This window comes from Rissa tridactyla, chromosome 6, assembly GCF_028500815.1.
Source record: "Rissa tridactyla isolate bRisTri1 chromosome 6, bRisTri1.patW.cur.20221130, whole genome shotgun sequence".
NCBI classification, from domain to species: domain Eukaryota; kingdom Metazoa; phylum Chordata; class Aves; order Charadriiformes; family Laridae; genus Rissa; species Rissa tridactyla.
Genome location: NC_071471.1, coordinates 28,750,916 through 28,775,836, shown reverse-complemented (window position 1 = coordinate 28,775,836; position 24,921 = coordinate 28,750,916). Strand labels below are relative to the sequence as shown.

At 47.3% G+C, this 24,921-nt stretch overlaps 1 protein-coding gene across 4 annotated transcripts in view; it reads right to left on the bottom strand.

The window, feature by feature from the left end:
- The window catches only part of P3H2 (prolyl 3-hydroxylase 2), a 74,529-nt gene that overhangs the window by 8,691 nt on the left and 40,917 nt on the right, over positions 1–24,921 (bottom strand). For all 4 annotated transcript variants that reach the window (XM_054205691.1, XM_054205692.1, XM_054205693.1 and 1 more), the window contains exons 2-8: positions 8,450–8,596; positions 7,311–7,500; positions 4,377–4,508; positions 3,064–3,206; positions 2,227–2,316; positions 1,709–1,749; positions 1,108–1,202 (exon numbers count right to left, since the gene is read on the bottom strand). In XM_054205691.1, the coding sequence (XP_054061666.1) occupies positions 1,108–1,202; positions 1,709–1,749; positions 2,227–2,316; positions 3,064–3,206; positions 4,377–4,508; positions 7,311–7,500; positions 8,450–8,596 (838 nt within the window). The remainder of the gene's footprint in view (positions 1–1,107; positions 1,203–1,708; positions 1,750–2,226; positions 2,317–3,063; positions 3,207–4,376; positions 4,509–7,310; positions 7,501–8,449; positions 8,597–24,921) is intronic.

Here is a 24,921-nt window from a genome sequence, read left to right as displayed (position 1 = left end):
AAAAAAAAGACAACAGAGAAAGGAAGCAGCTGGATGGACAAAAATTCCATTTTCTTTTTGAATTGTTTCAGTTTTCTTTGTGAAGTTGAAAACATTCTGCAACTAAACCAGAATAAAAGCATAGAGGGAAGGAAAAAAAAAGATAAAGACGCACTTTGAAATTATTTGGTTATAGAAGGCAAACAGGCCAACAAATATAAATCAAACAGCTCTTGGCTTAAGCAAGCTCTTCAGGATCTTCCTATATTATTTGTCTATTTTATGTATGGCTAGAGTAGGGATAACAATACTCTCAACACGACACTGAGGAGCTGGAGCCAACTTGGGCTATGGAAAGCTGTGAAATTCCCCAAAAAGCGCAACCATTCATTCCATTACAGGGAGGTTTAACTGCCTGCTGCCCAGTAGAGACACAAGACACCTCCTCTCTTGAGGTCCCATCATTTTGCAGCGAGGAACATGCTTTGGTACTTGGCTACAATATAGTTTTTCAAAATTGTTATGGGGGGAAATCTTGTCTTTAGTAGAAGATGCTATGGTATTTTCTGTGGTTGCCCAAAATGTGCTGAAATGAGCTGAAATGTCTGCTAACAGGCCTTAAAACCAAGTGATTTGACATAAGCCAAGACATGAAATCACAAGCCAGTCTGCAAACAGAAATGGTCGTTAACATGGTGTCATCCAGCACATTTAGCAAAGCATCAGGACCAAAGTTCCCAAAACCTAATGCCTCCAGCAGCCATCCTTCTGCAGCCTGGACAACAGGGAACATTTTAATCTTAAAAGCACCTGGGGGAAAGACTACTGTTTGCTGGTGCCACCTTCCCCACGGTGAGGAGGACCCAGCCTCCCAGCCCCATATCTCAGGGCTCTGTACTGAGCAGCTCAGCAGTTGTGAAAAGCAAATCCAAGAGCAGAGCAGTGCTGCTGGGGTCCACAGACCCAGAAATGTGGCAGCATTGAAGACTTCTCTTACTCTTAAACAAAACTTCAAGTCCCTCAGATAGGACTGTCCCTCACTGCTCAGTGGACAGCCTTTGCAGTCTGCAGTCTCTAGTAACAGGAAAAAACCTTCTGATTTTGTTGAAACATCTTCATCAGACTTACCCTCTTTCAGCTCTCGATCTGGTTTTGGCATGGGTTTCTTTGCCAGGGACAGCCTGGGCCCATCCTCTGGTTCACTGCTAATACTTGATGGGACACTGAGGAGCAAGAGAGAAGAACATCATGACTTTGGCCACAGATGTCTGGTTCTGGGAACTGTGCTGTTTTGCACCTTTCTGAAACCAGTACATGAAAAAAACAACCAAAAATCAGGCAAATGGGTACTTTCTACAAATGTCACAACCATACAAGTAGAAGCCCTCACCCTGTCCTTTGGCAAACTGTGTTTTTGTGGTAATGGGAACAACAGGTTCCACCAGCAGAGAACAAACACCAACAAACCTGAACATCAACACTTGCCTCATTGACCAAGTTCCTTCTAGATCATTGCTGGTTTTGAAGCACTCAGCTAAAGTAAGGTGCTTGTGGGAATGTTTGTAATGGTAAGGGGCAAAGGGTCCTAATTCAACCATGATGGTGTGCTGGGGTGGATGGGCAGCACCCCGCAAATGGCAGGCTGGTAGCCCATGATGGGCACATCCCCTTAACCCCACTGAGGGGACTGGTGAAGCTGTGGGATCAGCTGGGGTGGGTGGTGGCTCACCTGTGCTCATCCTGGCGGGCGCCGTACCTGTTCCAGTAGTTCTGCAGGAAAAGAGAGAGGTCATGCTTCCTCATTTAATGTTCCAGCCGAAGCCAGAGAGCTACCTGCTCTGTCGCACACATGAGGACATCAGCCAGCCTCTCTGGTATGGTTCCATCCCACACAGCTTTGGGTCACCAAATTGAAAATGTAACCCCAACCCAAACTGGCATCGTATGATGAGTAGAGGGAGCCCAGCTCACCCAGCCTTCTCTGTCCCACCCCACCACCACCACAGTGGCTGAGATAAAGCCAGGCACCATGACAGGAGAGATGGACTAGGCTGCATCCGCTTCTCCTTCACCCTGGGAATGGCTGCCTCCCTTGCTTTGCCGTCACCCATAGGGAACAAACTGGGCCAAGACCCAGCTCCTGAGTCACCTATAAGGGACTTGCTTTACAGGAGAGAGAGGCAGGGGAAGCTGGTCCCATAGCTGTGAACTCCTAAAGGTCCTTGCCATAGCAGACCCAGGCATTACCGGCTCTGTGTAGGTGTATCCGAGGCCGGCCGCAGCCACCTGCAAGAGGTGAGACTCCAGCTTATGGCGCCGCAGCAGCGTTTTTGCTTCCTGAAAAGAAGAGGAGAAGAGGAGTAGTTGTCTTGATTTTCCTGGAAATCAAGGGAATGGAAAATCCAATTCCTGCCTACCCTCTGCTTATGGCACAAGGGGAATGAGCCTCATCAGGGCTGCGATGGGACAGGGAGGATAACTTCTCCGCTTCTGCATCATGAGAAAGGCAGCCCCAGGGCTGTAGATAAAGGCTGCCGGACCGGAGAGGAAGCCTCTCCCGCTGGGTGACTGAACACATACTGTTTGGTTGTTTGACCCCAACCTAACCCTCTGATAGCAAAGCCGCTCCCTGCAGAACAGGCCGAGCGCTGAACTCCAGGGTCAGTGACTTGAGAGTAAAGCTGACAGCCCAGCCTCCCCTTGGGAAAATATTTCTCAGCCCTCTCTTAACCGAGGTTGCCCTCTGCTCACTGCTTCATTGCATTCCTCCTCCACATCTCCGGAGCACTGAATGAGGGGATGGTTTACATTGTTGAGGCACTCGGTCATCGCCCTCCCTGCCCTTGCTTGGGTTTTACTAAGCTGAAGTCCCTGTTTAAAGAACATCCCACCCTCCAGCTTCTCCCCCACAGCAGTGACTCTGGACTTGCACGCTGGCAATTAGCTTCACCAGCTAGTCCAGCATCTCCACATCTGTTTTCAAAGTGGTCCCACTGTGGGAAAGCTGCCAAGCTGCTTCTATTTCCAGCTGATGCTTTTGTTAAAGCCTTCCACCAAGGGCTCTTAGGTGACACTCACTCTCACCTTTCTGGGTTTGACCGTGTCTGGATCCATCGTACCTTCCAAGAGGCCCTCGTAATAACCTGCGTTCTCCAAGACATCTTCATCATCCGGGTGGAAGAGGAGGTAGGACTTGGCACACTCCAGGGCTTTTACATAGTCACCAACTGGGAGCAACACAACAGTTCTCAGGGGGGGCAGATGGGGGACACAGCTCCGCCAGCAGTGCCGGGGGCTCACACCGAGCATGGCGGGTCAGAGCCAAGGAGGGGAGCCTGCAGGGAGGGCAGGCACAGCCTGAGCTCTCCATCAGCCGAAGGGTGAGCCTGGCACTTTACAAGGCTCTTTTGATGCAACTTTGTCTTAACCACTCCATTTCACCAGCAGGGAAACTGAGGCACAGAGACATGACTTCTCTGTGGTCATGCGCAGGTTGAATGGTATCCAAATTGGATCCAACTGGATAGGCAGGATGTGGATGCTGCCCGGCAGCAGACTGCTGCTGTCCTGTGCAGCATGTGTCAGGGCTCTGGGGGGTTTTACCCACCACATTAAACCTCTAGTTTAGAGGAATAAAAAAGCCTGCACACCACACCCGAAACACTGCTGACTCCTCCAGCTTTCTTCTCATCACATTGATGAATGAAGAACCTTTAGGTTTGAGAAACAATTTTGACCCTCCCACATTCTGCCCTCTTCAGGAAAGAGCTCTTAGCACAAGCCTGAGATAGCAAAATTCTGCCTAGATTTTGTGTAACAGAACATAATAAAGTGCCATATAGGACCATACAACTGGCAATATTTTATAGCACTGCCAGCTCCTGATATTTTGCAACGTTGCAAACTCCTGCAACTTTACTATGAATCTTAAAATATTCCATAATTAGCAAAAATTGGCATCTCTGGATAAGCCTGGGCTAACTTGTATATCTGTTGTATATTGACTTAGAAAATGTATCAATTGGAGAAAATGTGAAATATATAAATCCTCCGAATGTCAATATCAAAAGGCAAATGAAAGGACCCTAAAAAGCATGATTTGTTTAAAGAATAATAATGTTTAAGATAAAGATTGGGCTTTTAAAACCTGGCTGATGTTTTAAAACACTTTTACAAAAACACTTAATTGCATTTCAGTCAACCTGAAAGGAAAAGGACTTTTGAAGAGACAATTTCCACTGTCCTCTGCTTCCTGACTCTTTCAGACCATGCCTCTGCATCACTGTAGCACAGACACCATGGGGAAATATCCCGATTTCCACAAGAAGCAATTAAAACTTGCACAAAATGTAACAAAACTCCACAAGCGCTATGAGGAACAGAAGAACAGCCTTTACCTCTGTAATAGGCAAACTGCAAGTAGTCGTAATGGAGGGGAAGGAAATTTTCGATGGGCGAGATACGGCCTGAACGCGTGGCGAGTTCTCGGACGCAGTCATGTTTGCAAGCCAGGACTTGCATGTAGTGATCTGCCAAGAAAAGGAGGAGAAGATGGTCTGAACTGAGAAGGATGGTGATGGTGCCAAGATGAGGACAGACAGAAGTTAAATCTCCCCAATGTGGGACACAAAACTCATGCTGCTCTGGTCCAGCAGGCGGCTGCGCACCTGAAGAGCTCAGGCTCCTTCCCAAAGCCAATGGAGAGTTGCATTCACATTTTTGCCCCCACTGAGAAATGCCTTTCTCCTTCTGTCAACTGTAGAGGGAGCTTGAGCATCTCTTTTGTGTGCCGGGAAATGCTGCTTCTGCCCGGGAAAGGGGGATGGGTACAGGGACAAGCAGGTGGCAGGTAGCTCTTCAACCCCAAGAGTCAAACCAAAGGTGAGGACACCCACAAAGCAAGTGGAGATGTGAAGACAGGGTGGCCACATGTGCTGCTACACGAAAGCCACCTCCACACTCCCTTCAGCTCACCTTTAATCCTCTCCTTTCTGCAGCAAGAAAGCTCTTGAAGGTATGAGGAAGTTTAGGTAAGAGGGGTCAGAGCATCTTCCCAGGCATGGGAGAGCAAGGGACTTGTGCCACGAGTCTGAAAGGTGCCAATACAGGCAGCAAAATCCCTGCGTTTGCCGCTTCTCAAAGATGAGATATCTCCCAGAGAAATGCAAGCACGTGGTAAACATCTGCCGTTAGCAAGGTTTCTTAATTGGTGGGAGTCCATAATATAGGCGTTGTATCAGCTGTACAATTTTGAAGCCAGAGCTGACATCTGATTCCAGTTTGGAGCCTTTGCTGCAATGTACTTAGAAATCTACTTTGCTTGCTCTGTCTCTGTACACCATTAAAAACCTTAAGAAACAAACACAGGCTTGGAAAAAAAAAAAAACAAAAAAAAACAACTAACCACGTGCTCAGCTACCAAAGCACTTCTCAGAGCTGCCAAAAAAACAGCCTGAGGAATTTGCAATGAAATCAAGTGGAAACTCAAAACAGCCCCACATTTGCTCTGGGCAGGTAGTCTGAGTAGTTATCATCTGATTTAGTATATACAACCAGGGTATTACATTAGGAAAGCAAGAAGGAAAAGGACATAAATAATTTTGTTGTAATTTAAACCTATTTAAGCATCCTAGACCTGGAATAATCCATCACTGAGAAGCACTGCTTTTTCTTGGTACTGTCAATGTGCCCTAGAAACAGGCTATATAGACTGGAATCGATTCCCTGAAATGCATCTGTCCCTGGGATGGAGAGGTGAGAGTGTTTCGACCCCACGCAGCAGCACAGCAAGGCAGCTTGGGATTGAAAAGAGAAACGAGTTTTGAAGCAACTTCAACTCTCTTTTCTTTGCGTATTAGTATTCCCGCTCCCTGCTGAAACATCTGGGGCTGGGCGCCCTGGACCCAGGGTAAATTCTGGATTATGTTGTCCTGTAAGGAACCACTTAGTTCCCTGTAGCAAAGCAGTTGCGTTACATATTTTATCTCCCTCCCCGTGCCCTCGCTTCCCTGTTTCTTTGGGTGCCTGAATGGCCCTGGGGTTTGGAGTTGTTATTTCCAGGCATATCTGCCCAAGCCAAGCCACAGCACCTGCAGAAACCATCTTCTTCTCACTCCCAGTTGACGTGCTGGGTTGAGGACCGCCACACCATGACCACACTGTGCATGGTTCGGCACAGAAACATCTTCTCTGCTCACTGGGGCTGCACTCAACTTGCACAGCATGGAAACAATTTAAGAGAGACCAAAACCTTCTTGACGAGCAGCAGTTTTCAGTGAGAAGGAAGGTGGGTTTTCTTTGGTACTGAATGCTGGTCTCTTGGAGGGCTTGATATGGCCCTTGGTGTCCTGGTCAGGGTTTTAAAAGCAGGCATGATCAGCTGACAGTTACACTGGTATCAAGTCAGCCCTTACAACACTTCTTATACTTTTTCCGTGGATAAATAAATCCAACAAAGGCAGCTTCCCATCCGGTATGTTGGTGGTTTCTCGTCTTGGTCATTTCAATTAGATTTCCTGTCTTGATATAAACAGAATTATGCAAAACCAAAAAACAATCTGCATCTGAGTGAAGTATTTTCCACACAAGAAGCAAAACTCCAAGAGCTTGATGCAACTCCAAGACCATGAGCAGATAAATAAGATTTCTGTCACCAAACAAACCTTAATTTATTGCTCTTCTTTCTTTCCCTTACGACTAATTAAATGTAATCTCATTTCTACTGAGAATGAACCATTTTAATCCCCTCTGGCTCAGAGCCACACATGCAAATCTGAAGATTACATAGCAATGTTCAATTCTCTCCAGAGATTTCAGTCAAGATCATAATTAGGTGGGCCTCTGCTAATGACAAATCCATCCTTTTTGGATGGGGAGGAAATCTATGTTCTGAGCCTTTTTGGCAACTTTCCTGGCTGTCTGGAGCATGGCCAAGAGGACTTTGCTGCTTTTTTATATGCACTGAAAAACAGAGAAAATATAAACAGAGGCCAGCAATGTCGAGATTCCAGTGAGGTATGTGAGACTGTGTACAAAGGGAAACTGAGGCAGTTTATGTTAAAGCACCTATATTTTCAGCTCTAATGGAAAGCTGCAAATGCTCTTCACATCTGGAAATGCAATTCTGCTAGCTCAGCTTCTATTCAGGACCAAAACCAGATGTTCTGTCTCCCTGTCCTCTGGATTTGCATTTTCTGGCCTTCCAAGTGCCCCACCAGCAGCAGTGATAGAAGGGAAGACATCTCACCAAATCCAGCCAAAGGCCCAAACTCAATAATTAACAACATTACAGAGCAAAGGGTGAGAACCCTAAAGATGCCAGAAGATCTCACCTGCAATAGCTTCATAGAGGCCAGCCTTATACTCCAGGTACTCGTGCTCCTCAAATCTCTGCGGTCCCTCGCACATGAGCTGGCAATCTTCATCCTCAGAGTAATACCCTTTCAGTGCACGCTCCAAGAAGTCAATGGCCAGCTCGTACTCCTCCTTGTCATAGTGCCTTACTCCAGCACTGTAGTCCTCCTGCAAAGTAATTAGGCAGAAGACAAGACTGTGAGTGGGCTACACTGCTCGGACCACAGCATCCTGCCCTTGCCAACTGCAGGTGCTTCTATTAAGAATGTAAAAGCGGGCAGCGACAGAATGGTCTACCATGTACCTACCAGATGTAAGTGTTTGTAACAAACCATGTTTAACCATCAATGGACTTTTGGACCAGTGGAACCTCGTAAACCTGCCTAAATGCTCTGTTGAACTCCTCCGTACTTAGGAAATCCTTAGTGCCACTGCTGGATTATCCATTATGTGAAAAACCATTCCTTTTCTTTGTTATTACCCTCCTACCCAACAACTGCACTGAATGTCAAGGGAAAAGACTGCTCTTGACCCAGGCAGATCTGTCTCAGGATGGCCCCTAATGAGCACCTCCATTAATTACACCAAACAGCCACTCCATCTTCCTTGTGTCTTGCGAAATCAGAAAGTTAGGGGTGGTCCTGGCATTTGTGTTGAGCTTTTGCTTTGGGGAAGTGGAAAAAGCTGTCACTGTCCTCCCTGCCACCCTGCACTCTCACCAGCACAGCCACTTGTGTGCATGTAACCTGCCCAGGTGGGAGAACCCAGCTCAAAAGGAACACGCATAAGCCAAGATCTGTCAGTGCCCACAGAGCACTCATCAAAGCTGCCTGCTGATGCCGGTCCACAGCCATGAATGACTCCAGAGTTCCCTGAAGAGAGGGACCAGGGTGGGGACGTAGCCATCAAACAAACAGTAGAGAATGCCTTGAAAAAGCAGGAGCTGGCTTGCCTTTAAGGAGAGCACTGAAAGAAAGGGAGAGCTAGTTTTGCTGTATTGTAACACAGACCTCAGCAAGTATCTCCTCATTCATAGATGATGCTCTCTTGGCCTCCTAAATCTCTTCTCTCCAGATGCCTGACGCTTAACCCGGGCTTCTCTTTAGCTCAGACTCACCATGTGCTGCCTGGCCTCCCGGTCAATCAAGTCAACCTTCCCTGCTGTGGTCTTGTAGTTCTCAATGTCCTGCTGTATCTCCATGTGCTCAGGGTTTGCCATGAAGAAGGTGTGAGCTGCATTTGCTGCCTCCTCCAGCTTGTTCAGCTGTAACAAGATAAGAAAGAACGAGTGAGTTGGTGATGTAGGACAGTGAACACAGGCATTTATGCTGCACTCTTTGACACCACTGGACTGGCAAATGATGGGATAACCAAGGAAAACCTGAACGCAGAAGTTAAAGAAAACAGCTGAAATGAAAGGAAAGGCCAGCACAAGGGAAATTGGAAGAGCTAGAGTTCCCGAGAGCCAGACAGGTCGCTTATCTGTCTGCAACATGGTCTATCAACAATGGGGTACAGCCTATTTTCCAGCTGCACATCCTTTGAACTCAGCTGCTCCAACCCCCTGCACAGTCTCAGGTGGAGGGATGTTCTCATGAGATATGAGAGGGAGAGATGAGGGGAAAGCAGCTGCTGAGGCTGCTCTCTCTACAAGCCTTGGCGGCTGAGCTACATCCAGGCTGAGGGGCTTCTGATTGTAAATGGGGACCTGGGACCATTTTTTAAGCTCGGCTGCCTATAGCTGCAAAAAGCCAGACTCTGCTGGTAGTGCCAGGGATATAAAGAGGAATTTATCTTGGTATATCAAGTTACTTTGGATTTAGAGATTCAGAACCGAGACCAGACATTAGTGTCACCCTGGAGAAAGCCTTGTAAACAAACAGAAATGCTAAACACATCCACAGTGGCTGCCGGGATCTGAGGGAGCAGTACAGATGTTCAGGTAAAACACCTGCATGACCTAGCAGGAGAGAGGCCACTTCCATGGCTAATGCACTTGCTCCTTGAAGAAAGCCAACACCAGTGAGCACCAGCAAGGTGCAGAGTCAGGCCCCTGGCATACATCTGCAGTCTGAACAGGCTCACCCAAGCTTGTTAGCCAGGACCAAGCTAATGCTAGCCCTGGCAAGACTCCGTCCAAGTGCTCTCCTTGATAGCAAAACCCAAACCAAATCCTGTGCCACCGCTGCTAGGCTCCTCCTGAAGCACCGGAGCCAGTGAGCTCAGGCACGTCTATGCTATGCTGCTGTCATGGTACGACAGCTCACCTGCAGAAACCTGCACATTTTCCCACCAGACAACTCGACCAGCAAAACAAGAAATGCAAAAGAGACCTGCAGAGAAGCATGAGCTGCACAACCTGTCACCCTACGCCTGAAGCAGGGCAGAGAGCCCATGTGAGGTAAGGTGAGGCCATGGCTGCCCTCAAGACCCTGCTCGTCCCCAGGAGACAGTGGTGGCTTCCTTGACATGCCTTAACACTGGATTAATACTTGCATACACTTAATGAGCATCAACTATAGCTTGCCTTTCAGCCAAGCCTTGAGAAACACCCTAAACCTCTTTCAGTGAGCCCTTAGGAACTACCTAGTACGTTGCATTTCATGGGGGCTCAGAGAGGGCATACAAACACTCATCACCAGCCAGGCATATAACAACTAGTTTCATCTTTGACTTATGATTATTTTCAGAGATGTGCCAGAACTGTCAATTGTCTGAGCAGCCACCTCATCACCGGGTGGCTTCTTACCTCCGCCAAAGTGTTTGCAACCACCTTTAAAATCGAAATACCCATCCAATAACACATGAACTCCTGTTGAACCAAGTAGGATTGACATCCAGGTGAAATCATGGATGCCCTCAAGGGATGCCCCTGCGTATGTATATCCTATGGCAATTTTGCACAGGCAGCTTGTGAAAGCTTTGCGATGAAAAAAATGCAAAGGATTTGCTCAGGGCACTTGGCTGCAGCAACAGCATGGCAAAAATTCCTTTTTTATGTCAAACGCTGCTCTGAGCAGGAGTAGCTGGACTGGGGCAAGAGCAACTGTTTCAATTCATCTGGACAAGGAGAGTTCACCTGGAAGCACTGAGCCAACACCACATCACTCGGCAAATCTGCTCCTATTTGGAAAGGGGAGCTTTCTGCCAGCAGTAAAAAAATACCTCGGTTCTTTACCTGGCAGAATGATGCCTCCTTTCCTACTGCACGTAAAGCTTGGCAAGGCTCGGGAAAATTCGGGGTCAAGACATGCATTATCTTTGTAAGGTAACCTTCTCTCAGGGTGGTGTGGAGGGAGCGTGTTTTGGCTGCGAAGGAAGCAGCTGATGCCCTTTGAATCTCCACTCTCAAACACCTTTTTCAAGTGGCAAACATTAGAAAATTACCGTGCCAGGTTTCCTTTGGCTTTTCCTCAAAACAAGGTGGAATTAGAAAGTGCAGCAAGCTGCTGAAAACAATTTTTGCTTTAAAGAATGGAGATAGATAGATAGATAGATAGATAGATAGATAGATAGATAGATAGATAGATAGGTAGGTAGGTAGATAGGTAGGTAGGTAGGTAGATAGGTAGGTAGGTAGTAGGTAGGTAGGTAGTAGGTAGGTAGGTAGGTAGATAGATAGATAGATGCATGCATAACGGTGAATGGGAGCCCACCTTAAAGGCAAGGGAAGCGGGGAAGATGCAGAGCACAGCAGGACAGGCACGCAGCAAATCCCTCAGAGAAGCACCCAGCGCTTTCATCTGGGCTATTTAGATTAGGACGAGCGCAAACACAGTCTGCAGAGCAAACAAGGGGGCTACCGTGAGTCAAACTGGTGGCAACTGGAGACATCACGGCTGTTGGGAATCACTGGCTGAGCTTGTCAGGGATGCCTGGGTGATTCTGATAGGGAGACACTGAATGGGAGCAGACACCCAAATCTACCCAGGGATTTGTCAAATTGGCACTTTTATATCAAACGAGCCATTCCAGACACACTCTCACATTGCTCACTGGGCCATGGAGACATTTTGAAAGCAGGTGCCCGGATACATGAAGACCTTTTGGAGAAGCCCAGCCATGGCCACGGGCCAGACCCACGCCAGGCGGGCGTTCTCCTAACCCCCCTCTGCTGCTCCAGCACAGCCAAAGTTGCTTGTCCAGTTCCCAGAAAGGCCAGGGCAGAGCTGTCCGAAGAAGCACGCATGAATACCTCTGAAAGGAAGATGAAAGCTCCGGTCAGACGGCATCTCGGCCCGCTCCCCAGAGCTGCCCTTTGAACACCAAAGCACTGCTGTCCTGCAGTGCTCACAGAAACGCAAAAAATTTGCCTTGTGTAAACTTCAGAAGTTTTTCAAGATTAGCTCTGTGCTGACAACGTATGTAGGGAAGCCAGCTTTTACTGCAAAAACAAGATCTATTCCAGTCCTTCGCCTGGAGTTTTCCTAAGGACGACACTCTCCAGCATAACCCCTTGGCTTCCCAGCAGCCGGGCAAAATGACTGTAAGAATTTTTTATCCAGGACAGCACAAAAAAATTCCCAAATCCCTTCAGTGTAGAAATATTATGTTTTTTAAAAAGAGACACATTCCTATTCAGAAACATACATCCCATGAAAATGCTTGTCTCAACATAATCCCATCCTGGAAAAGCTCATTGCAGCTGGGCAGCATCTGATACGGGATAAAGGACTGACCAGAGCATCTCACGATGGGAATTTTCAGGTCATGCTGAGTGTAGATGGGACTGCTGCTGCAGCTGGTAATTAGAGAGGTTGAGATGGGGCAAAAGGTTTGTTGGAGACACATGAGCTGCTGACCTGATCCAGAGGACTGCTATTTGAGTTGCTCAGGAGAATTGCATTCTTCCACACCACACCACACCGCAGATTTCTATTCACGGACAGCATCCTGCCTGCGCAGACTTAAAAAGGACAAAATGCATCTCAGCCAGTGAACTGGTCCCGCGAGACGCAAGCTGCAATAATCTGTGGTGGGATGTTCTTTTTCACTTTGGTTCTAGCTCCTTTTCAGAAAGCTGTCAAAAACTGTCACAGATCCTAGGATGGGCTTAGTTCTTCCTGGATTAAATCCACCCCTGTGAGATAGGAAGAGTCTGATTTCTAGACAGAACAGAAAATCCCTTTTCCACCCTTGAAACAAGGCTCATACTGCTGTCTCTTCATAGCAGAGATGACCTTTGGATTTTGCTAAGTGGACTCAAAACAGAACATTTCAACTCAACACTTTTCAATTTATCATGTCCCATATTTGCGCTAGAAACATTCAAGTAACACAAAGAAGCCAACAGCTGCTAAGTTTTGGGGAGTTTTTAAGTGGATGCGTGTATATAAAAGCAAATTCCTATCTGGTAAGACACGTTCACAGACTAGCACTGACATTAATTATGAAACACTTTAGGGAAACTTTTGCCAAAACACTCCGAATTCAAAAGGAGCGGGATATTTTGGTGCTTAAAGGTCCGGGCTGGGACTCAGGACACCTGGATTCAGTTCCTGGCCCTGTCGCAGCCATTGGAAAATACCATTTTGTTTTCTTTATGCCTGATTTTCCATTGTTTTAAACGAATAACAATAAAAATAATAGCATTTCTCCCACAGGGTAATAATTTTGTTTATTTAGATGGCAAGCAACTCAGGGACCATAAGCATATGCAAGAATGTAACACAAGGGGATTTTGATCTTTGTACAACGATCACAATGAAAAATCAGCAAGGAAAAAATGACAACTGTAGAATCACAACCTTAGTATGTGCTTTAAGGTCTGCTTGTTCACCCTGCTGGAATGAGATTGCTGGACTATCACTGCCGCTTTGTACCAAACCCTGTGTATTTCATCCGGTCACATGAAGCCAGAACACCAGCACTGAGAGAGCCCTGGGAACACTCTGTCGCTTTTGATCTCACCATGCCAGCGACTGGACCCAAGAAAGGGAGAACACAACATTTAAGTGCTTCTGGGTTTTGACGCTGAAAAATATTTTTTTTCCTCATTTGAACGGTCGGAGTGTTTCATTTCACGTAAAAACAGGAAAATTATTTTAAGCAGCAAAACCTCAGAATTTCAGCAAATTGCAAATGCCCAGCTTCATTCCCATCTGGGACAGTGCTGGCCTGGACTTCAATGGAACTGCGACTTCCAACCTGCAGTAGTGGCAGGATTGGATTAGAAAGGCTGTTTTAACCAGAGCATTAGACAGGACCAAACACAGGCTGGAGAAAGGATCTTGAGCGAGCATCTTGAGCATCACTATACAATCGATGCCAATTCTCATTGATACCATTTGAGAAAATCCTTTATGGAGCTTTCATGGGATGCATGATGAAAAATGTAATATAACGTTAACAGTCCATTAATAGTTCATCGCCAGTCTTGTACCTCTCAAACTACATATCAGCCAGAAAACCCCATGCTGAGCAATCTAATTTGTACCTATAAGGCCACTATCCCAACCTGCCATGGTTAGGAAATAAACTGCCTCGCCAGAATATGTCTAACTTGCTATTTGATTTTATCATCGCTTCAGCTGCTGAATCCCTCAAAGAGAAAAACAGAGGATTCACCACATCGCTAATGCCCACTCAAAATCATCTCAGACTGGCTCAGCTCCACTTGCAGGCACATGCTCTGAATTCACACTAGCCATCGCTATTTGCAGACAAATAAGTTCTGACCAAAGCCTCTCTCATGCCAAGACGCTCAGCAAGCTTGTATAAACCCCTAGCCCCTGCCCTAGGGGATACGCCACACAAGAGAACCATGGGTTTAGCTACAATGACCCTAAACTTGCAGTCCTTAAAGTTTGCTCTCTGGTGCTCGGCAGTGGAGATAACGAAGTTGAACAGGCGTCGTGCCAGGTCTGTGAAACGAGCATCGGACAGCTTTACAGTCCGGTCTTGCACTGTACCACCATCACTTTGCGTATGTTGAACACCGACATAGTGCAATTCATGGGGGGAAGCAGCTATAGCCAGAACATCTACAGGTGTGTGTGTGCTCCCACCTCACCCTGCAGTTTTCAAGGCGGAAACAAAGATAAAAGAGGTGGAAAAGTCAGAGGATTTCAGAGAGAATGTAGACAAAGCAATATCAATTCTGACTGCCTGAAACAAGGGGTCACAGGGAACGATATAACCAAGACCTCAGACTGCTGTTGATGATGAGTTCCCATTTCATTGAACGCATCAGATATTGGCAACTGTCGTCCATTCTGTGTGACTGCCATAATCCAACCTCTTTCTATATTAAGATATCTTCAGCACGTAAGATATTGTTTGAACTAAAATTTCTTTTTCAGGAGGGGAAGAGAAGTAAGGCTTATACACTGGAAAATGTGTGAGATCCCTCGAAACCCCAGTGTTTCTTGCCGTGACAAGACTGGACCTACCTGCACATAACCTCCGTTGATTGCTGAATGCATGAGCCTGGCATGGAGCTTGTGAGAAAAAAATTTCAAACCATTCATCTGACCTAGAAACCAAAGTTTCAAACCTTCAGACAGCTCCTGGTTTGCTGAACAGATATTGTTTTTTTAAACTTTTTTCATGGCTCCGCTGCTGGTGTGTTGTATCAAAGGCTTAGTGCACTGGGCTCTGCAGAGGAGGGAGGCTCTGGAGTCGGTAAGCACCGATAACAAGAGAAATAAAAGGTTCGATGTCATGAAGGATTAATCTCGTTGTGTCTATGCAGAGCTTACTGCCTGGGCGAGTAGAAGCAAGTAGCAGTGAGATGGCTATAAATAGCATGTGACCTCGACTCAACTATTTTATTATTGCAAATAGGGAAGGGAGAAATTCTCCGGAGAAGTTAATCTGGAATTTTTCCCTCTGCTGATGGGATTGCGCATTCACAGAAAGGTGCTTGAACTGTCTGCAACACACTATCGCACCCACTGACCCCTCAGAAACACTAAAATCGGACAGCAAGGCAAGCATATGGCAGAAAGGGGTCTCAGCCAAGTGCAGGGAATAGGTACCAAGTGACAAAGATATGAAGAAGCCTTAAAGTTCATTAACACACCATGCCCTGCTCTCCAGAGTCTACCAGTTCCTTGGCTTCCAACTCAAGATAAATAGGGTTGTTCCCCAGTCCTTGCTACCAGTGTGAAGGGGGCCAGTAGTGATGCCTTCCCAGAGGCTCCACATCCATCTTTTCAGAGGTCTTCTCCATTTTCAAAATGCAGACAATCTCCAGTGTGCTTCAGAGGTTCCTCTCAGACCACCCCAGCACGCCTCGCTGTGTGCTGCTGCTCACCAGTCGCTCTGGTAGACCCAAATCCAAAACAGACGAAATTTGGACAAGTGGCCCAGGGAAAACTTCCCATGAGAAAGAAAACCTAGGAAGCATTTGGGGTTTTTTGTTATTCCAACTACCAATTTTTCAGTGCACAAACATATGCAGATTGGTAGGTACATGGTCAAAAAAGCTGACTAGACGTTGAATTAGTCTCCAGAAAGTGGCAGATACTTGGAAATTTAAAACTAAACTGAACAAAACACTTCAATATTGTTCATGGAACAAATTCTTTCAATTAACCAAGACAGAAATCAGATTTCCTAAAGAAACTCTCACTTGGGCCATGCTGGCAGTATTTTAAGTAAGGGCACACACGTACGTGCCGAGCAGACTGATTGCATCCCCCTGCCTGAAAAGAAGAAAAAGCAAATTAGACTGAGACCCTTCCTTCCTTCCCCCTCTGACATGCTCCTCTGAAACTGTTCCCAGGCAGGTAAGAATGAAGATTTTCACACATTTCTGGCTGTGCTTCAGTGCACACATGGTGGTAACAAATACCACACAAGGGGCAGGGCATTACTCACAGCAAGTGACTTGCAAAACCGCTTCCCAGCAGGGAAGACCCTTCCCACATAAATCTCGAACACATTGAGACATCATAGGATTCATCTGCGGAGCAAGCAGTGGGAAATATGTTTGTGTTTACTGAACCTTCACTCTGACTGATTGGGAAAAAACACTTTAATCCAGATTTTGTCCTGTGTGAACACTAACATAGTCTAATGACAGCTAAGTCGTGTGTGAAACAACACTTTCAACAAGGAAAAACTCCTAGAATATGCAATGTGGACTATTCTGGCAAAAAACCCAAAACCCCTAGGACTGTTTTTTTAAGCTTGGGCAAGAAACCCCTTGTAAAAGGGATTCTTCCCTCTGTGCCAGTACACAACAGCCGAGAGCACAGGCAGGAACTGGCAGTACATGGATTTCAGCACACTATTCTGTACCCAAAAAAGTGCCATCAGCAGATAGCTGGCCACTTGTCCCCCTCCCTCCAGCTGCAAACACACAACCATGCTGCCAACACACAACCATGCTGCCAACACACAATGTCCATGCCGCAATCAGGGGTGCAAAACACCCTGAACCCTGGGCCACGGGAGGGCTCTGAGCAGCTCCTCCGAAAGCCGTGTCTGGCTTAGAAATGGGCTCCTTCTCTATTTTTAAGGATACTAACATAATTTGAAGGCTAAATAAGATCTTCCCTTACAATTTTCGTTGGAAGAGGCAGGATGTATTCAGCCCTCAGGAATCTGTGCAGATGGTTACCCATGAGGCTCCTACACCCCGGAGTTTTCTTTGGACAGGTAATTAGAGATGAGTAGCATGGGAGAAGCAATACGCTTACAGACTAATGGCAATGAGCAGTGCCAGATACTAAAAGGTAGGGGGTAAAAAGCCAGCTGGACTTTCCAGAGCCAGCCAGACTTTCCAGAGTGGAGGTTTTCCTCATGTCTTTCCTTCTGTTATAGCACCCCTGTGGCAGCTCCACTTGTGGCACACCTGGGAAAGTATCAGTCAAAGATTCGCCCGTGTGTTTTAAGCTAATGAAATCAAGCAGATGGTAACAAGCAGTACGTGACTATCCCCTCCTCATGGACCACCAGCAAGGGTCCCGTGGACCACAACCTGTTAGACAAACAATGAGTTTGCATCTGATATATTGGCTGATAACAGACAGAGAGGCAGGTGGTCCCCTGCAGAGAGTCTCGGAAATACCTGTGAAGAGACAGGTGAGTCTTGCTAACCCTGCCGGCAAGGAGCAAGGGAGCCCTTTGCCCATGAAGTGAGGAAGGTCAAGGCTGGAATGCTTCAATCTGATCAAGGCTAAAACTGATCACATGCTTTCAGGGGAAAACAGAGCAAACCAAACTTGTCAGGCAGTTAAAAGGACCGGGGGGTGCATCACGCAAGTGTGAGTCACAGGAAGAAGTGGACAGGGCACCCTCTTGAGCAGCAGAGATGCCTCGGGAATTTAACAATATGCTGTATTTCCACAAGTTCTTCCAACCTCAGGGACCCAAAGGCATTTGATTTGGGCCAGAAACAAAGCAAACTCATCTGTGATGAAAGAACTGAAGTGATGACACAGAGATGGAATGGGGGATGCTTGGGAGAGGATAGCTGGACGGTGCTATTGCAGATAGTCTTACGGTGTTTAAGATCCCAACACAAGTATAACCCACAACACAGAGTCATCAGCACAGAAACAAACTTAACAGTGTTTATTCTAAGAAGGATGAAGGCCAAAGCACACCGCAGCACGTCTCTATCAAAAGACTTCCCATCAGATAAGAATTTCATTAAAACAACAGCAACACACAACCTCCTCTCCCAATGAGGGGATGAGAGCTATACTCTTGTGACTGAATTGGTTAACAAATACACAAGCAAAGGTGAATAACCTGGGGGCTGGGCGTGACAGGCTGATGCCATCCATGTGCCTGCAAGAATAAGGCAAAGCAGCTTATTCCAGCAAACTTCTGGACGTCAGTAGTTCTGTCTGGAAAATTTCAATGGCATTTCTTGCTTGCAAGAATGCAGCAACCCAAGTCGGAGACTGGATCCAAAATTAGCAGAACTGTCACATATTCTCTGTTTTCCAGATTCTGTGTTTTTCCTGCTTTTATGTATCTTCTTCTCTGAGACCCATAGAACAGCAGCTTTACAGTTTAGATGTGAATTTGCTCTAGCATCCCGCCACCTTGGACATTGCAACTGCACTGGTTGATAACATCAGGCACTGGGGCAGACTCCTGACCAAGCTGTCTCCGCGTTGATATCTCTAGAGAAATAATTACTAAAACACTTAAGAAAAACACAACAGAAAAATCCGAGACAAACAGAAAAATTCTGACAGCAGAAACTTTCCTCCCTTTCCAGGGTTTAGCAATGGCTCAGCACCTTTTAAAAGAGTCAGACATGATGAGCTGTTGAATGTCCTTTGGGAGCCAAAGTTTCCTGTGAAAATATACGTGCTTGTCTGCTGTTACTCAACATCATCCAAACAGCTACGCGTGCCCTTCCCCTTTCTGAGAGGACGCGTGGATTACTCATGACCATCCTGGAGCCAGGAAGCCACACTGATCTGGTGATAAAATGATACTCCCTTTTGCAGGCCTTTTCTGATGTAAATAGAATTTTGTCAAATGGCTTATCTAAACCCTGTCCCAAGCCTGAAGGCTGCCTCTCCCTACCTTTTCCCTGAGCAATAGAAAGGTCATCTCCCACAGAAGGTACTGACTGACCCCAACCGTGATTATGGTCAGTTTATTTTATTAACAAACATCAGAATGTTTGTTTGAAAAGCAGAGTGTGTAGCCCTGAGGGTGGGCTGCAAACAGGACTGTGCTATCTGAGAAAGAGGTTGTTATCTCTCTCTGCCCCAAGCCATGGCGGGACAGCAAAGGGAGAAGCAAACAAACCTTAATTCCCAAGGAGAAAACAGGCTCATACCATATCTATGCATTGTCCCCTCACACAAAATCCTTGACAGTCTTCAATGAACTGTTCTTAATTACCATGCTTTTTTAGACACAATGTTTCTGGAATACCTTTTCCAGGGCTCCAGTCATAAAGCCATGGATGATGACTTGCAACTGCAGAATGCTTGGAAACCATCGTGATGGTGATGGACACTAGGGCACCGCAGACAATTAAGTAAATCATTAGATAACCCTTCCAAATCAACAAGCAGTTTACAAAGAGTAAAGACGATCTACAAATCAGGGGCAGGCTCTGTTGACCAGGAGGGGAACTGACTGAACTTAGGTGACTTTGGAGAAAACTGCCATCTTTGAAAAGAAACTTCTATGCTGATCTGATAGATTCACGACTACTGGGTCAGCATCGAGGCATCGCATTTACTTTCTGCAAGGAAGCAATGCTTGTAGAGAAAGAGAGGGAAGTGAAAAATATATCCGTAGTTCTGTAATATAATCTCAGTCGGTCTGCAAAGCAAAGGAAAGGTCTCGCAAGGGGCACTACCTGCACGGGCTGCCAAGCTAGTCCAGGCCAAAGGTTCATGTCTCCCAGGAACCCTACCCCAGCAGTGGCCAGGGGTGGACATTTGTGGGCAGAGCGTAAAGACGTGGCAGGTACACTGTGACCCTCACACACGGGGTATCGTCAGTGAAAGCAGCAGTTTACAGGCTTCCTGAATCAGGATTTGCTTCTGGGCCACTGTGCTTAAAAGCCACCGACGGACCTATCCTCCGGGGAGCTGTGTAATCCTTTCTGGAACACATTTATACAAGCTCCAATAAATAAAGGATTTGGGAGATTTTAAGGCATCAGTATATTATTTCCACCAGAGTAGATGTGTGGCTGAGAAAGACCCACTGCTGGGCTATGTTAGAGTTTTCAGAAGACATGGGGGTTGCTGCAAATACACCTACACACACGTTTACACACCTGGAAGGCAAGAGCCATTGCAGCAGCACTGCAAACTTCCTCAGGTTCCTCCAACATTCGTTACACTAAAACTCAAACCCATCTGAGTAAAACAGGGATGGGTTTTCCCACAAAAATGCATCTTCTGAAATGAAGGCAGACGAAACAGGGCAGGGGAGGGGGCCTGCAACCCACCCTCTCATCCAGGACACTAAGGGCACATCAGTTCTCAAGGATGCTCTCTTGATGGGCAGGATGACTACGCTGACATGAGATGGACTGTGTGGATTTCACAGCGTAGCGACTGCCAGACGTGTTCTTAGCAAAGTCTGACCCTGACAATTCTGGAGGAGAGGTCCTCTTTCTTAAGAGCTTCTGACTGCTACAGCTGAGGTTGACACACCAAATGAAAGCACTCCAAAGAACCCATGCTCTTCCATCTTCAGTTTATCCAGCACTACCGAAGAAACGGGTGTTTCATTGGGGAGGATGTAATTCTACCCTTGCAAATGTGACTCTTACCCTACTCCAGCTCCCCAAGCTTTGATGAGGACTGTTACTAATTTGAGAGAGGAATTACTGGCTTTGAGAAAAGAATAACACCCGTCTCCAAAATGACACCTCCGACACAGCCCAGGGCCATGTTACGGACATTGTCCACTGCTGCTCTGGCTCTTGGTACAGCTCCAGTGTCTCTGGTGGAGTTACACCAGGGTGAATTTGGCTCGTGCTTCAGCGAGTGAGGCCACATACCACTTGGACAATTGCCACCATACATGACACACACCACAAGTCTCAGCTGGATTTGCTGCTTCTGAAATGAAAACACTTTGCTCGCTTTCCCCAGCCATAGCTTGGTAATCATTACTAAACACTTATCAACTAGACGGCCTTCATTTCCTGAGAGCCTGGACCTAATTACACCAGGAAACACTCCGCTTTTTCTTCAGACACTGAGAAATGTTGGTTTCTGAGCCCTCCTCCTACAAAGTCAAGCTTTGCTCTGATTAGCAGAGGGGAGAGGAGGGGGAAAAATAATGCAGCCAAATCTCAAAAGGCGAACTGCAGTGATTATTCACAGAGATGCCCTGGCTTCACTCTACATCGTTAATGATAACAATAAAATGTCACAGCTATTCCATCTCCACTCCTAACCTTAGCTGAGCCCTGCAAGGCCCCTGCAAAAGAGGTATCATTTTCCCCGGCTTGCAGGTAAGGAGCCTGATGTCTCATGGCAAATCAGAACCAGATCCCAGGGTCGCCGGCTCCTAACGCCATTCCTCGGAGTGAAACAAGCTCACTCAGCTCCATCTCTTTATCAGGACATTCGATCCAGCGGTGGGATGAAGGGGCCTTTGCCAAAAGTGCTGTGCACAGAGCAGCCCTTTCAAATCCCTCCTTTGTGCCACAGGGCCAGCTGGGATGTTGAGTTACAATCGCCCGCTTGTAATAGAGCTCAGAATATCGCCATCAATTCAAACTGTTGGTTAATTAGTGTGTTAAGAAAAACCCCTATAAATGCACAGTAATAGAATTAAAATGCCTGTAGCACCAAATCGCAAGATTTGCTGCTGCAGCAGCATCAATTTTCCCCTGTGAGCTGCCCGGGAGCTGCTGCCCGTCCCAGCGGGTGGCCAAGCAGCGGCTGCGGGTGCTGTATCCGATGGGAGCGACCTACAGCAAACCTGCCTGGGGGAGAAAGGCAAGGAAGACTTGTGCTACGGGGTAGTGCTTCCTCTGACAGAGGTTTCCAGGCAGAAGTCACATTACCCTGGCTTGGGAATGGGCCTACAGAAAGGCAGAGCAGAGCTTCACGAGAGTCACTGGAAGAACATGGGGAAGGTGCGTCAGCTCCTAGTTTGGCCAGTGCACGTGTGGCCGAAGGGTTGAGCCAGGAGGAAGCGGGCACATGTCTCTCCATGAAAGCAACTAACAGATGCGCCCTCTGCAAAGGGCTGATCAGCAGCACATCCCACATTTCTGAGTCTGGGTTGCTCTCCTACAGGCACGTACCTTCACTTCTCTTCTTCCTCACAGCCAAAAGGTAGAAATAAGACACAGAGCTATAACTCTGGGCAAAAGCAGTTCAAGGACTGGACTCCTGGGGACTGGTATAATGCAGAAGGGAGCACTCTTCTGACAGCCAGCCCTTCCCATTGATCACTCCAGTGCTGGTGACCAAGCACCAAACTGGAAGCACCAAACAGCCCGAATGAAACAGAGCTGCGGTTTTTTGGTGCCACCATCCTCCCGAGCCTCTCTCACAAGCACATTGCCAGTGATGCAGTTTATTTATAACCCACAGTACACAATGCACATGGCTCAGAGATTGCAAGCCTGTGCCTATATTTCCTTGGCATGCCTGCCTGGACTTTCCCTGCAGATCCAGCGCACCAGGGAAGCGCTGCAGGTTTGGGGTGCTTTGGCAAAGCACCTCTTACACCTGACACCTATTAAGTCCTGACCCTGCAGCTCTGCCGTGCTTATAGCAACTTCTGTGGCCCTTTGGCAATGCAGATCTTCCCATTTCGGGTTGGCAGATGGCACTTCTGGGAGCACAGTGCCTTGTGGTGGGGGAAGAGCTCCAACCTCGGGCAGGGAGGCTGCTGAGCCTGGACACTGTGTCCCACGTGGGCTGCTGCTCGGGCACAGGGACATCTGTAATGGCTGCTTGAAGAACAAGACTTCAAAGAGGAGACTTCTGTGTTCACTGCTGGAACAAACATAGAGACAAAATACACCGATAGCCACCACCAAGCAGATAAACCCTTGGTCTGCACAGATTCCTGTACCGGGGGCAGATATGCATAGAGTCAGGCTGGATGGCAGCCACAACTTGGACAAAATTAAACACATACAATGTTCAGCTCCAACTTCTGACACGCTCGTGGCCCTACTCACTGGAAACCCTGTAGAGACACGCTCCTCCACAACCTTCTTCACAGCAGGGGCTTAAAAGCACCCACAGTGGTGGGCAATCTTCACTGCTTTCCTATCCAAGTTCTGTTCCTCAGTTTCTCAGCGCTCACCAGCACCAGGAAGCAACATCCTCAAGGATGCGTGTGTCCCTCGTCGGAACAACGCAGGTGCTTATTCCATTACCGCTTGCTTCGCTCTGCCTGCCTGAGACGAGGAAAGCAGCTGCTTGGTGCAGCTCCAGCGGGGGACAGCAGCCCTCCGGAGCGGGAGCCCCGCCAGCAGCCGTGGGATGAACAGCAGCCCCGAGCCTGCGGGGAACCCGGATGCAAATATCGCCCGGTGGCGTACATGGGGACAGTGTCTCTCGCAGGGATGCCGGCGTGGATCACTTCCCTTTCCCCTCCCCGAGCTCAGGCTGTTATTATTACTCACAGCACCGACGTGTTCTGCATCCCGGCTCCCAGCTGCAGCCCCAGCACTGATGTCACCCCAGCAGGCTGAGAGACATTACCCGCTGTCTGGGGCAAAACTGTTTTTTAGTATGCTAAAAAATGAGGAGCTGTCTGCCCCCGCTGAGCACACGGCTGAAGCCAGTGTTTTCTGAGCACTTCCAAGCAGCATATGGGTTTCTGCTTTTTATTCCTGGCTCTGGTTCTAACATACTGTGAATTCTTCTACCAGTCACTAAGCATCTCCATGACTCAGTTTCCCTGTTAAACAGGAGCCCAAACCTTCCGGCCCTGGCTGCTGGGCAGCTGAATGACAGCATTTAAATACCTCAGATGACGTTTCAGGGCTTAAGACATTGCAAGATTTTTCTGTTGATCCTAAAATTATGCACCGGTCTCCTGTAAGAGCTCACTCAATCCTCATAAGTGGCTCTTTGTCACTGTTCCCATCCACACCCTGGTTCCTCTTTGAAAGGCAAGTACCATAAAAGGCTGTTTATGGAGACTGAGATCTAGAAAGGAGAAGTCAAATAGGGTCAGGCTCGCTATGGCTTTGCTGCCCTGAGCTGCGGCCAGGGAGGGGTGGCTTCCCACTCCCCACGCCATGATCCACAGGGAACAGCAGCCCGTCTGTCTGAGGATGCTCTGACGTGGGTGGGTGTCTCCTGCCCCTTCGCAAAGAACCGTTTCATCTCCAGTGGAAATAGCTAAGACGGAAAAGGTGGGTGATGCCAAGATTAAGTAAGGGAATTAGGAAAATAGCAAGCGTCCCTAATCAATCACGCTTGGACAGTGAGGGTTTTATGTGCACAAAGACTTTACTTAAATTCTTTTTTGCATTCATCCACAAGAAAGAAAAAAAGAATCTGGTGGCTGAGGAAATTGCCAGGCATTGATTCACCCTTGCTTTCTGCAAATATTTCCATTTTGTTGAAAACCCAATTTGCAAGCCCAGGAACTCTCAAAAAAGAATATTTTTTATTTTTTTATTTTTTTTTAGAAAAGAAAACCTGCAAGCAGCTCCAACGACAGCACATGACGTGGAGGAAGGCAGTGGAACTCTGCCATCCAGCAGACTTCATGCTGCTAACTCTTCCCTGGCCTGGAGCAGCAGAACCGCACCAGTCACCCTCTCGCTCTCTGGTACCAAGTCTGGGCTTTCCCTAGCACAGAGAAGAGAATGCTTAAAGAAGGAGGTATCTCAGTGCAGGGATTTTTAAAAGAAAATATGGCTAATTATACTAATAAACCTTATTTGTAACGATCCTAATCATAATCTGGTTCACAAAGGTCCTTTAACTTGCCTAAAGATGATCCAGGGCAACAACTGAGAGGGGCAGAGACTGAAACAGAAGCCACAGAAGGCAGCAAGGTAGCCAGGATGTAACAACATCCCATGGGACTCACCCCAAACACCTGAGCGGTAACCACGTGGCCTGAGAAATCCCATCACAACCAGTGAGAAAGATCTGCATTTTGCATCTCAGCCCAAAGACAGCATCTCCAGTACAGCAGCCCCTTAGAAAGAGC